The sequence below is a fragment of the Parambassis ranga genome, chromosome 13 (genome assembly GCF_900634625.1).
Source record: "Parambassis ranga chromosome 13, fParRan2.1, whole genome shotgun sequence".
Classification (NCBI taxonomy): Eukaryota; Metazoa; Chordata; class Actinopteri; family Ambassidae; genus Parambassis; species Parambassis ranga.
The window spans coordinates 15,077,730-15,091,430 of NC_041033.1; the positions used below are offsets into that span (position 1 = coordinate 15,077,730).

The following is a 13,701-nucleotide window of genomic DNA, read 5'->3' on the forward strand; positions in this document are numbered from 1 at the left end:
GGTGTTCCTAAACAGGTGGACTGATGTTCAAACCAATTAGCTAAGAATGAATTGGCAGTTATCAGGAAGTGTGCTGTCAGCCTGTTAAATTAAGTTTTGAGGGTTATAATGGCTTTGATTGTTTGTTTTTCGACAAAAATTTATTTAATGCCACTTTTTTAGTCCAAATTGTTAAATTGCTTGGTACTGGCGATGTGTTTGTCATTGAAAATCAAAGCTAGTGTTGATGTTTATTGCGGAAAAAAAAACAAAGAACATTTTTTATTTTTGCTGTCTTTACGTTGCATGTTTGACACATTATTGAGTGTTGTAGCTGTGTGACTCAGATTTTATTTGACATATTCCAGGAATTAATATTTGAAATAATGAATATAAAATCAGTTTTGTTGTCGGTCTACTTTCCTCTAATAAAGAAAGAACCACCATTACAATACTGTCAAACCCCCTAAAACACACAACTGCCAATTTGCATACACTTTCAGAAGAAACAAAATAATTATTGTGCAATTAAGCCCACCAGGGTGTCACAATAAAAAATACCTGTAAATTTCCACATCACAACATACTGCTAAGGTTAAATATGCCACTTAATGGATTAAAATGGATTGTGAAAGTCAGCTTGTTTAATTCAGTCTTGCAATTTCCATCAACAGATAAGTGTCATCTTTGACAGAATGGCTTTGTATGTGTTAATGGGCTGATTCACAGACAGGAGAAGTTTTTCATTCCCTTTGTCTGCTGTAGCATCTCTGGGCTGTAAGGCATTGGTGCCAATAACAAGTTCCTCTTTCATGGTGGCATCAGAAGAAATTCCTGTCAAAGTCAGAAAAGGGAAATCATCTGCAGAGGACAGGGCAGAATGATCCTCCGTTTTTTTTTTTTTATGGTTTCCTTCCTTCACCAGGACGATAATGTAAAAGAATGTATTGGCTGCTTAACCTGCTTATAAACAGTAATACAATCAGCTGGCATTACATCCACAGCCGGTGTTCATGTTTGTGTATTCCAGTCTGGTTGTAGAGTTGTGTTTGTGCTGTGGTTTTTGTAACAAAGATTTAAATCATTCGGCAATTTCTCACACATATTGAGCTGTATGCTAAAGAGCTAATTAACAAGGGCTGTTGTGGAGTTCACAAGCTCCTCTGACATCTTAATTAGATCTTAATGACATTTCAGTTGGAATGACTGAACTGAGTATGAGGCAAAACCAGTGCTGATATAGAGGAGGAAGCAGGAAGGCGACTCACACTAGAGACAAGTGCAAGCCGGAATGGATTGGAGTGATAGTTAAGGAGATGGAAAAGGGGAGTAGATGTCATGACGGGGGATTGGAGGACATTTGCACATTACATATAGTATGTACTCTGTTGAGATGCACTAGAATATGATTTGATTAGCAATGATAAACTCTTCTCTCCGTCGTCCTCTCTTCTACGTTCTTTCGTTCCGTCATTCCTCTTTTCCTCTCTCCCAGTGGGATATGGGACTATACATTGCCCAGTAATTACTCAGCCCATGTCCCAGTAGTATCACACACCTCATATCTGCCTCTTAATCAGATTCTTAGCATTTATCACCATGAAATTTCAGTGTACTCACTCTGGAAATAACTAGATATGCCTTGCACCGCCAGTGGAGATTGCATTATAATGATATTTCTGGCAGATAGATGGCTGATTGGATACAATAATCTTCTCTAGTGCTGTGTTTTGCATTGTAGATGGTTCTGCATGGTCTGCGGTGGATTGCAGGGTCTGGTGGGCAGGCTGTGTATTTTTAGCCATAAGGTTTATGCACGTTTATTCAACTCGAACACAAAGTCAGCAGACTGTAATAAAAGAACAATGGGCTGCAGTGAACAAGGAAAGTTGTGCATGAGTCCACACACCTCAATTCCTGTGATCACATTATTTTTAGTAACCCATAATAACCTTCCTGCTTTTGTCTGCATGCACACGTGTACAATCACATTCATACCAAATCAAGCTCTTGGTAAGACAGACAGTAATTGATACAAATCTTCAAAGGCAAATATTTGTTTACCTGATGAGTTGCTCTGTCTGTGTTTTCTTGGGCTCAGCTGGCCTGCACGGCCCCTTCACTTGAGAACAGCCATTAGAAGAGAAGGGACAGGGAAATGGGGAGAGAAACAGCATACAAAACTAGGGGACAATGATGAGGAGCCCAGAGGGAGCACAAACCAGAGATTACATCAGAGGAATTGAGGCAGGAAAGGCTAAATAGAAACTTGGTCTGAAACCCCTTACCAGGAGCAGAGCAAAGAATAAACAGAGTGGATGTGGGTTGAAAGATTGGGCGGCAGGAGAGACATTACCCAGTGCCTGCTGGTTGCTGTAGATGCTGTTCTGTGTGCAGCCATGCCTGTTTATCACTCCCCTCATCTCTCCCCAAACCCTGCGACTCATCTCTATTCTACCCCTTCTGTCTAGCCTAAATCTGTCAGGATACAGCCACAAAAACCTGCCGATCACCTTTTACAACCAGCCCTTGTCTACCAATTGTTCCTTCCCTAAAATGCCTCAAGCTTCTGTTCATTTGCTCATTCTTACTCTTAAGTTTCAGCTTTTATTCATTTTACTTAACATTTATAGGTTCACTTAGCATTTTATTTGCCCATAAAGGGTGATAAAAATGAGCTTGTGTTTGCAATGGGGTCCAAACAGATGCTTCTGTTGTTTGTTAGTTTTCTTCACAAGAAAGTCCCTCTTTTTCTGTCTATTACAGCTGTAAAGTGGAACATTAGGCCCACATGGCTTGGGCAACAGACCTACTTGTGACATAAAACACTTCATCTGAATATTTTGTTCTCATGCTGCAAACGCTAACTGTTGCTGGGGCAGTTTCTCCTGTTTCTAGGCAGATGGATTGTAAATCTAGGCCACAGTAAAAGCCACAAGCTCATGTCTTCTTTTCTGTAACAATCCCAGCTTTCTCTCATGCTTCTTCCCTCCGTGTAGCTCATCTGTGGGCATAGTAACTGATGACCTATTAACTCACATCTGGCAGGGCTTTAACTATCAGAGAAATGTATTAACACCATGAAGAGCAAAAGAATAGCAGCATGTCACCCTGATGTACCAAGAGTCAGGTGTTGACTGGCAGCGTTGTTAGATACAATACAGTGCACTCTGTCTGCAGAAAAGTGGGGATTGATCTTAGTCAGCGCTCTGATAATCACACTGTGCCTAGCATGCTATGTGTATTGATCACCGTGGTAAGAAATAAGAGGTGTCTCTGTGTGTTCACATCCCAGATTTACAGAGGCAGATACCATCGTCATGGGGGACGTGACGTACGGGGCCTGCTGCGTAGACGACTTCACTGCCCGAGCCCTGGGAGCTGATTTCATGGTACACTATGGGCACAGTTGTCTCAGTAAGTCTCTTTATTGCCTCTGCATGTTTGACTCCCAATCACCCTGCTTTATGTTGCTGTGTGAGGTACACAGTCTGTATACCTCACACAGAAATATAAAGTGAGTAAACATCAAGGACCTCCACCTGAGTGCATCGCATAAAAATGAGCATAGTTGGACAGACAGACAGACAGACGGAGCTATCGATCAACGGAAAACGTAACTAGTTAGTGCAGTCTGCGCAGCTGTAGTATGGAAAGCATATCAGACCTTTGGAGCCTAGACATCACATTTATCTAGCAGATCAATGGGGAACATGCATTAGAGCCGTCCTTTAAAAACCTCAAGCAGTTCTTCAAGAGCTTCACCCTCAGCTCCACTGTCTGTCTCGCAAAACATGGGAGGAAATGTTAAATCAATAGTTTTGATATATCTCTGCCAGAACACCCTCACCTCCCCCAAATATCAGAAATGACCAACAGAATTTTAATACAACAGAAAACTCTGTTGGTTTGTACTTTTTTGTTTGTCTGTGTGTGTCTGTGTCTGTCTTTGTGTGTCATTATTTGATTATCGTGGAGGAATTATGTGAGTGCAGGCATGCATGTTTACAGAAGAGATGAGTTGTGTACACTCATAAGAAGCCAAAAAATGCAAAGATAAAGGCACTAAAGTCTTTGTGGTGTGTGCAGTTAGAAAACTTTAAAAGAAATCACTCTACCAGAGCATCTGTGTGTCTGTGTGCCAGTGTGTATGTGTTCCTGACCTTCATCACTCAGTCACGAGGACATCATCTGCACTGTTTCCCAAGATGTCAGCCACCTGTGGGAGATGAAAGAGACTGTGACTGACTCACAGAGAAACAGGCTCCCCTGTGCTCCTTTATTTCACTTTTATTCCTCTACGGTATCTGCTTTTAAGTATTGGTGTCCTCTTGCATTTTGTGATCATAAAACACATCCATATTTTTTTGCAGAACAGTACATTATAAAACCATGTTTCAAGAATGTTTGCAGTTATCACTGATGGGAATTTTATTTAACCTTGCAGATTTAGAAAGAACACCTTACCATCTGGAAGAAGAAAGCCAAAGATAAAAAAGAGTACTGAAAGTGAGTGGGAGGCAAAATGGAGAAAAAGTTTTTTGTTTGCCTTTAAGAAGAAAAAAACTGGCAGAACATAACAGGTCTGCTCAGATAATGCCAGGCCAGCTGCCATAGCAAAGTATTGCTGGACCTTCTTAATCTTTACCAGCAGGTGTTACAGCTGGGGCCAGGTGGGACTCAGTCTTTACAGTCCTACATTGTTGTTTGTTGCTCTGTATGTTTAAGTGCATGTGTGTGACGTCAGCAGTTATGGACAAGAGGTAATAGAAGGAGTCCAAAGATAAAAGGAAGTGACTGTTCATTAAAAAAAAAAAAGCTTTGGTTTCTCTTGTGATTGCTTTCCCCGCCCTGATGTTTTTCATGTGTCTTGTTAACCTGTCTAAGGCGTATGCTCCGCTTTGTCTTTGTCAGTTTGTTTGTCTTGCAGTTCCTGTGTCTGTTCCTGCATTTTGTCCTGTGTTAATCTTGTGTTGCTCTGTTGTTGTCCAGTGTCACCATGCTCTTCTTTTGTTTTTGGTTTCTGTTCTTTTTTCTGTGGCCATATTTCAATAAAGCTCATCTGGAATAGTACTTTTGTGTCTACATTTGGGTCCTCCCTAAACTCTAAAAACAACTAGATCGAACTGACCCAGCAGAGCCCAGCAGATATTAGCTACAGCCACACCCTTGCAATTGGGTAATTTCCCCTGGCGGTAGCAGTCCCTGGTTTTCTCCCAGTGCTTGCTTCTGTCTCTGTTCCAGCTCCACAGACGATGCCTACTCCTGGTTCCAGTCCAAGCTCCGGTTCCCTCAAAGGTCTCTCCAGTCTCTATACAGGTCTCCACCTGGACCTGCCTTCACCTGAGCTAGCTGGTGTCCCCGCCTAGCTTTCACCTGAGCCAGCTGGGGTCTCCACCTTGCCTTTGCCTGCTGGGCTCACCTCGTCTGATTCCAAGACATCCAGTGGTCCAATTTCTTCAGCTGTGGCCACTGGGTTCACCTCATCTGTTCCAGATCCAGCCGTTGGTCCTAAGCCTTGGGCTGGGCTCCCCTCGCCTGTTCTGGTGCCAGCTGGGGGTCCCAAGCATTCCACAGGGCTGGCCGGGCTTCCCTTGTCTGATCCGGGGCCAGCAGTTTCCATGGAGCCAGCTGGGCGGACTCTCCTCGCCTGTTCCCAAGCCGGCTGGTGGTCTGATGTGATCGCCTGCCCTAGCTGGGCGCCCCTACTTGTTTGTTCCCAAGCTGGCTGGTGGTCCTGTGGCTTTGCCTGTGCTGACCTCCAGCCTGATCTCTGGGGGTCCTTGGTTCCTCCATCCCTGGTCTCCAGCGATCTGCCGCCTCCAGCCTGGCCCCCCTGAGTCTCCTGGTCTCTGTCGCCACTGGTCACCAGCCTGGCCCCCCAAGCCTCCTGCTCTCCGTAGCTGTTGGTTGCCATTTGAAACTGGTCTGGCCCCTGGAGTCTCCTGGTATTCAGTGCTGTCTGACACCAGCCTCGCCCCCCAAGCCTCCTGCTCTTCATCTCTACCAACCTTCTAAGAGTCCTCGCCACCACCACTTGTCCTTCACTCTCTCTCTACCAGGATCTTGTGTCCCTTGGGCCCTTGCCCTGGGTCTCCCTGATCCCCTGACCTTGTTCTTGTTAACTGCCTGCCTGTTCTGCTTTTGTGGTTGGTCCCTGTTCTACTCTGACTCTTTTGTTTGTACTTTGTTTTCTATTGTTCTGTGTTTTTCTTTTTAGTTTTTTTTTCTGTGGCTATATTTTCGATAAAGCTCACTTTGTTTTTAAATAGTACTTTTGTGTCTGCATTTGTGTGTAAATGTGTGTGTGTGTAGACAAGCACAAAATAGAATAGATTATTCTATCTATTGATTTTAAACAAGCTTTTCTTTGTTTCACTTGCTGTGAATGTGCTTGTGTATTTGTTTACATGGGCATTAATAAGCAGCTGTGTTAAGTGACCTTATAATACACAGGAATAAAAACCAGTGATGGAGCAAGTGAGTCCTGTCTTTCTCATTGACTGTTCCTCTAATTGCAGCACCTAAGTGCTCTCAGGCTACCATGCTAATGTGGACACAGATCAATGTCACTTTCCTCTGCCCTTTACATTTTGGGAGTGTCTATGAACAAGCAACAGACAGCTGTTAGTCAACATTTTTACTCATACCCTTCGGCACTCATGGTATATTTAACTCCTCAATTTCTCACTCAACATGTGGCCTGCAGCGAAGCCCACCTTTTTTTTATTACGTATCCATCTCCTTCCCTTCCCTCTGTGCTCAGATGTGCGCCCATTCATCACTTCTGTTCCCAGTTAATTGACAACCCACCCCTCACAGTCCAAGTTAACACACACACACTCTCCGTATCCTATTACTTTTTCCACTCCTGTCTTCTAAGCCAAATCGTTTGGACTTCATGCAGGTGATTATGAAAACACCTACCCCCACATCTAAATTGAATTTCAATGTTTTCCAGCCTGCTTTCACAGGGATTCACTCTCCTCACTCCTCTTTCCATTCCATCTGCTTTCAGTCTTTTATGAAGACAGCCCTTCTGTTTTTGCAGCATCCTTTTCTCTATTCACCACCTATGTTCTGTACCTTGTCGGGCTTTGCTCTATTACCTTTCTCTTTCTCTCCTTTAGTGTAGACTTTCATATTATCATCAGTTGCACATAAAATATGTGCAGCATAATGGGTCGTTTGCTTAATTATACCGTTGCTCCTGATGGACGCATTGAACTTTACACAAATGGAAGAATATTGAGGAAACAGCCATTCTTGACCATGCCCTTTCCCCTTATCTTCAACTCTCGCCTACTTTGTTCGGCATCTAATCTGAACGTTTCTAGCCAGGCCCAGGCGCATAGTAAATGGCCTGTGAAATCAATAACATTAATAGTAATCGCATGTGTCCCTCTCCCTTCCTTAAATAATTGAGGTCTTTGCATCAGTGGTAGACACTCACTTTGAATAGGTTCCAGTTACATCACACAGACACCTATGGCGCGCTATGCATGCACACGTGTTCTAATATATCTGTATGATGAACATGTGCAAACACGTTAAATGTTTGAGGCCCCTATCAATACTGTATTCACACCTGACACAGCAGAGTGAAATATTCATCTTTCTTTTTTCTTTGTCTCTCTGCAGTCCCCATAGACTCCACAGCAGGCATTAAGATGCTGTATGTGTTTGTGGATATCCAGATGGACAATGCACACTTCCTGGACACGGTCAAGTTCAACTTCCCTCCTGGACAATCTCTGGCACTCGTCAGCACTATTCAGTTTGTGGCAGCACTGCAGGTGATTAAGCAGCAGCTTTGTCTGATTGTGTGTGTGTGTGCGTTTGCATAAGTTTGTGTGTCAGAAAGAAAATAGATTCCCTTCTTGAATAGTTATTGTCATTGGTTCTGCGTACTTTATATTTGTGTACAGTACTGCACACACATGTATATAATCTACTTTTGGATCGTGCTTTTTTGTGGTTTCAGGCTTTTATGAACAAGTTCACACTCCACTCTTAAGCTCAGTTCAAGTGTGGGTTTGACAAATCCGGCAGCACTTATTTTAGATTTGAAAGGTGGAATGAACTCGGAAGGCCTCTCGGTTCAACATCGTGCTCAGTTCTGCTCTTTACATAAGCAGTGGCAGCAGCTATAGTATTAAGCATGGACACCCTTCTTTCAGGCTTGGAGCTTTCACTCTTCTATAACATGTGCTGCTGCTTTCATTTACTGTCTTGAGCCAACACCACTCTGGGCCTGAATGTAACCGCTGCTATTTTTACATCATGTTCTGCTTGCGGTGTCATATTATGTATGTTGGGGTGTTTGAGTGCGCCCATGTGTAAATGTGTGCATCTGGATCTGTGTGTTCTTCTTGTTGTGGATTGTATGCATCTGTGCATCCACCTCACTCCTGTCTCGTGGTGAGTAGGCTTGTTCGGGTCACACAGTATGGGCGGGAAAAGCTTGGAGTTCAACCATGTCTCCTGTGGAAAGTCTTAAATTAGTCTTGAATTGTTTAAATTTATCCTTGACCCTCAGAGCACACCAACTCTCTTTGGTTTTGATGTAGTGGATTGTTCTCTAATGCTAAATGGCATAAATGAATGTAGGTGTTTGGGAGAGTTGATTCTTAGAGAATACTTCTCAGAAAATATGTATTTCATTATCATCCATTTGTCAGTGTTTTGTTTTAACGTGAATGTCCTGAAGCAGACATCCTAAAGAAACATGGATACCCGTTAACTTTTCAAATATTCATGGTCTTCAGGCTTTGTTTTTGTCTTTTATCTGGTATATTTATGTTACAAATAAAAAAGAAGCGATCAAATAAATTCACCATCTACTGTATATGAAAAGCATAAATATTCTTTCTCCTCCATGTTACAGGCTGTGAGTGCAGCTCTCAAGCCAGAGTATGATGTGCTCGTACCACAGTGTCGCCCCCTCTCTCCAGGAGAAATTCTGGGCTGTACTTCCCCCCGTTTGGAATGCTCAGTGAATGCCATAATGTAAGAAATCTCCCTCCTCCTGTCTTCAACCCACAGTGTCATTTTCTTTGTCTTTGTTAGTTAATGGGTATAATCCAGATACTCATAGCATTGATTCATCCAATCATTGTTCAACCCCTCTTACCATCTATAGTTATATCAGCCCACCCATGTAACATCAGTAACAATCACTAGAAGATAAGCAATCAGACCAGATATGCATCTTGGCTCTGATTATCTGCTACAGTGTGCGTCTATTATATGTAGCCATGCTGATCTTAAATGGCAACACTAAATACCTTAACACTGTGAAAAACAGTGAATTATATAGTCTTAGACATTTGTTGTTTTTAACCATCATCCGCATGCTCGCTAAATTTTAAAGAAACGCTTTATTATATTACAGTATGTCTATAATTCAGCTCAGCTTGTGCTGTATTAAGTTCTTATTTTCACCATCATTTCCTCCAAATAGGAAAACAAAAAAAAACTATGACTGATCCAGTCAGTAGCTGCATTTTCAACTCTACTGTTTTTCCACATAAACGCTGCATGTGAGACTTGTCAAAGTGATGCTTATCCTCTCTGTACTGCAGGGAGGAGAGAGCTTTAGCAAAGTAACAGGTTCAAACAACAAACAATAAACAACACCTCCGCAGCCACTTTGTGTCTTTACATCTTGTGCTTGTTCCACGGCAGAAAAATCCCATGCTCTGTGGTGCACAGTGAGATGATGTAACTCCCCTGATATAATTACGCCTAGGTGCATCACCTCATATGTCTGATCCACACACACACACACACATTAGTGTTAGCCCATGCGATTAAAACCTCTCAGTGCATAAGATTAAACTTTCTATACAAGGACAAGCTTTGCTATATGCACAAGTAGAGACAAAAGTGATGTGTGTCTTTGTACATGTAAAAGACAGTGAAGGGTTAGAGTGTGTTTTACCTACTAATCCAATGGTCTCTTTTGATGTGTCAGTTGTTGTGTGCAGGGGTGTGTGTTAGGAGAAAGAATCGATTAGCTTGCCCGAGAGCTGGTATGCTTCTCTCTCCTCCTCACATACACACACATTCAAACCTCATGTGCACAAAGAGACACAGTGTGGACTTAAAACCTCCTGAAATGGGCCATATCTCTCTCACTCTAAAAAAAAGAGAACAAGCTGAATCTGTCAGTATATAAACCTAAAGAAGAGTTTTACTGTGATGAGGCAGCTCTGTACAGAGCTTAGTTACACAAATATAGCCCTATGTGAATAAGTTCCCTTTACCCTTATAAATTACCGCTAAGGTAAAGACACAACTGGTTATTCACTATTTATAGGAAAGCAGCACTGCTTCTTAATAGTGCATTAATATATTAATATTAAATCATGGTTTATCTTGTATTAATTAGCAATGAGCCAGTGCTCCAAAAAAAGTTGTGTGCACAAGTTGTAATTGCATTTTATCTACCTTTTAAACTATATGAGCATTATGCTGAATGAATAGTAGCATATTAGTATTTAAGACCCATATCACAGCTTTGAAAGGAGCTGTGTGTGTGTGTGTCATTTTTATTATGTAAAGTATATTCAGAAGCAGGAAAGTGCATTGAAAGGAGCTATAGGAAATGATCAGTCGACCATTTCTATCTGCTGCCTCTACTCTCGCTCTCACACATGAAAGAACAATATAAGGATGGGACTGTGGAAATGGGGTGTTGCATAACACAAAGACAAATAACATTTACCATTACGGCAAGAGCACTTTTGCATAGAAGAACACAATATAGATGGGAAGGACTGTAGTCATAGGGAGTGCTTGAGTCAGGCATACCAGCCTCTTAAAGCGTGCAGAGTGCTGAGGACAACCATGGCTGAATTGAGGCAGGCTTATTGTTGGGTACATAATTATATGGGGGCCTTGGATGTTTCTAAGCAAAGAGGAACAGTGCAGCAGAGGCTGTGCTTGAGTTCATTTTTTGTTGTCGCTCACTGTTATTATACTGAGACATACATGTGTGGTTTTGCACACACACACTTACAAATAAAGTCTTGCCTAGTTGTGTCTCCAGGTAGCCAATATGGCAAACCACCCACAGTCTGCTTCAAGCTGCTCTAAACACTGACCAATTAGTGGGTTTAATTGTATGTCCTGACTCTTAGAGCCTACTGAGACTACACAGTAATGAGTAGGGGTGCAGACCTGAGCCTCCTCACAGCAACAGCAGGATTCTTCTCAACCTGACCCTGAGAGGGGGAGGGGAGGTGGTATGTAAGATACCTTGTGTTTTCAGGCACCTACATGCCACTGTGTATTTACGGTTTATGAACTCTGCCTCTGCTCGGGCTCTACTGAACCCCCAGCACCAGACCCAGGGTTAATTGGAAGAGCTTATATTCTCTGTAAACAGCATGCTCCAATCGTTGGGGTCACATTGCCAGACAGCAGAGGTGGACAAACCCTCCACCCCAGCCTTAGGCCCTCTGCCTGGAAACACATTGGTCTTCTTTTAAGAGGCTGCAAAGGTGAATAGATTTAAAAAGAGAATGAGAGAACGCTTATGCAGAGGATGGCAGAATAATAGGTTAGTATCCGTTATGGCTGCACATTGAATAAAGATCCTTGCACAAATTATCCCTCTTACGTTTAACATAAATTGTCTTTCTTATAGTTATCTTGGAGATGGAAGATTTCATTTGGAGTCGATCATGATTGCAAACCCAGATATCCCTGCCTACAGGTATTGTGAAATAAAATCAAACCATTTTCAGTAAGATATTCTCATATCTGTTGGTTATATTCTGACATGTTGTATATGCTGTTATTTAGCCGTGTAGGATTACATTTGTAATGTTGGTCACAGTGAAGTAACTGATTACATTCAAGTCATATAAATAACTGCAAAAAACCCAGGATTTAAGTAAACTCCACAGAATTAAAAGCACTTTAATTACTTTTTAATATACTCTTTGGGCATAGAGCATATATTTCATAATGCAGTGCTGTTCATATTTAAACATGGCTTCCAGTCATGATCGTCCTTATTGCAGTACCACAACATTCAGTAAGGATAAAGTTCTGTTTCATGAGGCCCTGTTTTGCATGCAAAGTGAAATTGTGTTGTTATAGACATATGCACTGCCGCACAGATCACAGGTCTCTCTTATAAACAAGATTCTAATCTCAAGTGAACCCCTTGTACCGGAGAAAAGGAGATTAGATGCTCAGAAATACCTCAATTTTCCCTAAGATACACTAACTCCTGTCATACTTGATGGCTTTTCATGATTGGATTTTTTCATCTTTTCTTGCTTTTCTGTCCCCAAGATAGATACCTGAACAATAGATGTTAATGTGTATAATGTGGTTTGTCTGTTTTGTGTATGTATACACACACATCCTATTCACATCTGTATGTCTCAGCCTTGTCTGTTTTTATTTTTTTTAAGATATGACCCCTACAGTAAGGTCTTCTCCAGGGAGTACTATGACCATGAGGCTATGCGTGCTTTAAGGCTCCAGGCTATTGACAAGGCACGACTGGCTCAGAGATGGGGCCTGATCCTGGGCACGCTGGGCCGGCAAGGCAACCCCAAAGTCTTGGAGGTGAGTTTGCATCCTTGTTTCAACAGTGTACATGTCCCGGGGCCACTTGTGCAATGGCTTGTAATATTTTTTTTTCATTGCAAGTTTGTTTGACAAGTGATTTAGTGGCAGGCAGTTCTAATAGGACAAGCAGTCTACACACTGGGAGCTTGTTATTTCATATTTAGGATGATGCAGCCACACAGCCATAGAAAGCCCAGTCTTTGATCTTACTGCTGGCCTCAAGGTCAGCTGTTGGAATGGCACTAGAGATGTAAGATTTTGAGGAATTTCTTTTATCATTTTACCAGCACAAATCAGAACTAATCAACCATAAATACACATTCAAAAACATAAAAATACTCCTAAGCTACATACATGAGTGCATTGATTATTTGAAAAAATGTCATTTATTTAGCGGATTATACATGTTCACATAATCAATTATTATAACTCTTCTTGACAGTGACTGCCCAGTAAATTGATTTGCTCCTATTGTATTGGAAAAAAAAAGTCTGTCAGCGTTCAACTTATGTGCAGTAAAGCAATGGTCAGATAGAATGGGAAATGTATAAATACTATGTATGTGCACACACTGACATGCTGGTCAATTAGACGCTAGAGTTATAAGTGAGAACCTCAAAGTCTGTGCCAGTACAAGCTATTATGCAACAGCACGCGTACAACTCTGTCTAGGGATACCAATCGATGGACCAAGATGCCCTCTCCTAGCCTACAGGTGCTCATCTCACAGTTCTTACCTTCCACTTGCCAGTTGTTGTTTTCTGTACTGTGGCGTGTTTCTTTATTTACTCTGCCTTCTGCACATGCCCGGAACTGTGCAGTGCGTTACACAGGTTTAACGCCTGCATTTTACAAGTACACCATTATACATTCTGAAACTTATATTGGAGCACTATTCTGTTTGTAAGAGTCCAGACTGGTAAGATTATATTACCATTTATGTAAAAATGTCATCTAGAGACTGGAGCAAAAAGTTTCATTTTAGGCTCACTGGAAGGGATGGATTTAAAGGGGATTTGAATAAACGCTCGCTAGCTCTCCCATAGAGATGTGTTGAGATTAAGAAGTGTAGTCTGATAACCTCTCAGGTAAAGCTTCAGAACTATCTCAGATAAGAACAGAGTCATAGAA

General features: G+C 41.9%; 1 protein-coding gene across 1 annotated transcript in view; it reads left to right on the forward strand.

Annotated features, from left to right (window-relative positions):
* The window catches only part of dph1 (diphthamide biosynthesis 1), a 45,040-nt gene that overhangs the window by 21,192 nt on the left and 10,147 nt on the right, over nt 1-13,701 (forward strand). Inside the window, exons 4-8 of the mRNA XM_028419379.1 lie at nt 3,275-3,396; nt 7,621-7,775; nt 8,867-8,988; nt 11,633-11,701; nt 12,411-12,567. Coding sequence (XP_028275180.1) covers nt 3,275-3,396; nt 7,621-7,775; nt 8,867-8,988; nt 11,633-11,701; nt 12,411-12,567 — 625 coding nt within the window. The remainder of the gene's footprint in view (nt 1-3,274; nt 3,397-7,620; nt 7,776-8,866; nt 8,989-11,632; nt 11,702-12,410; nt 12,568-13,701) is intronic.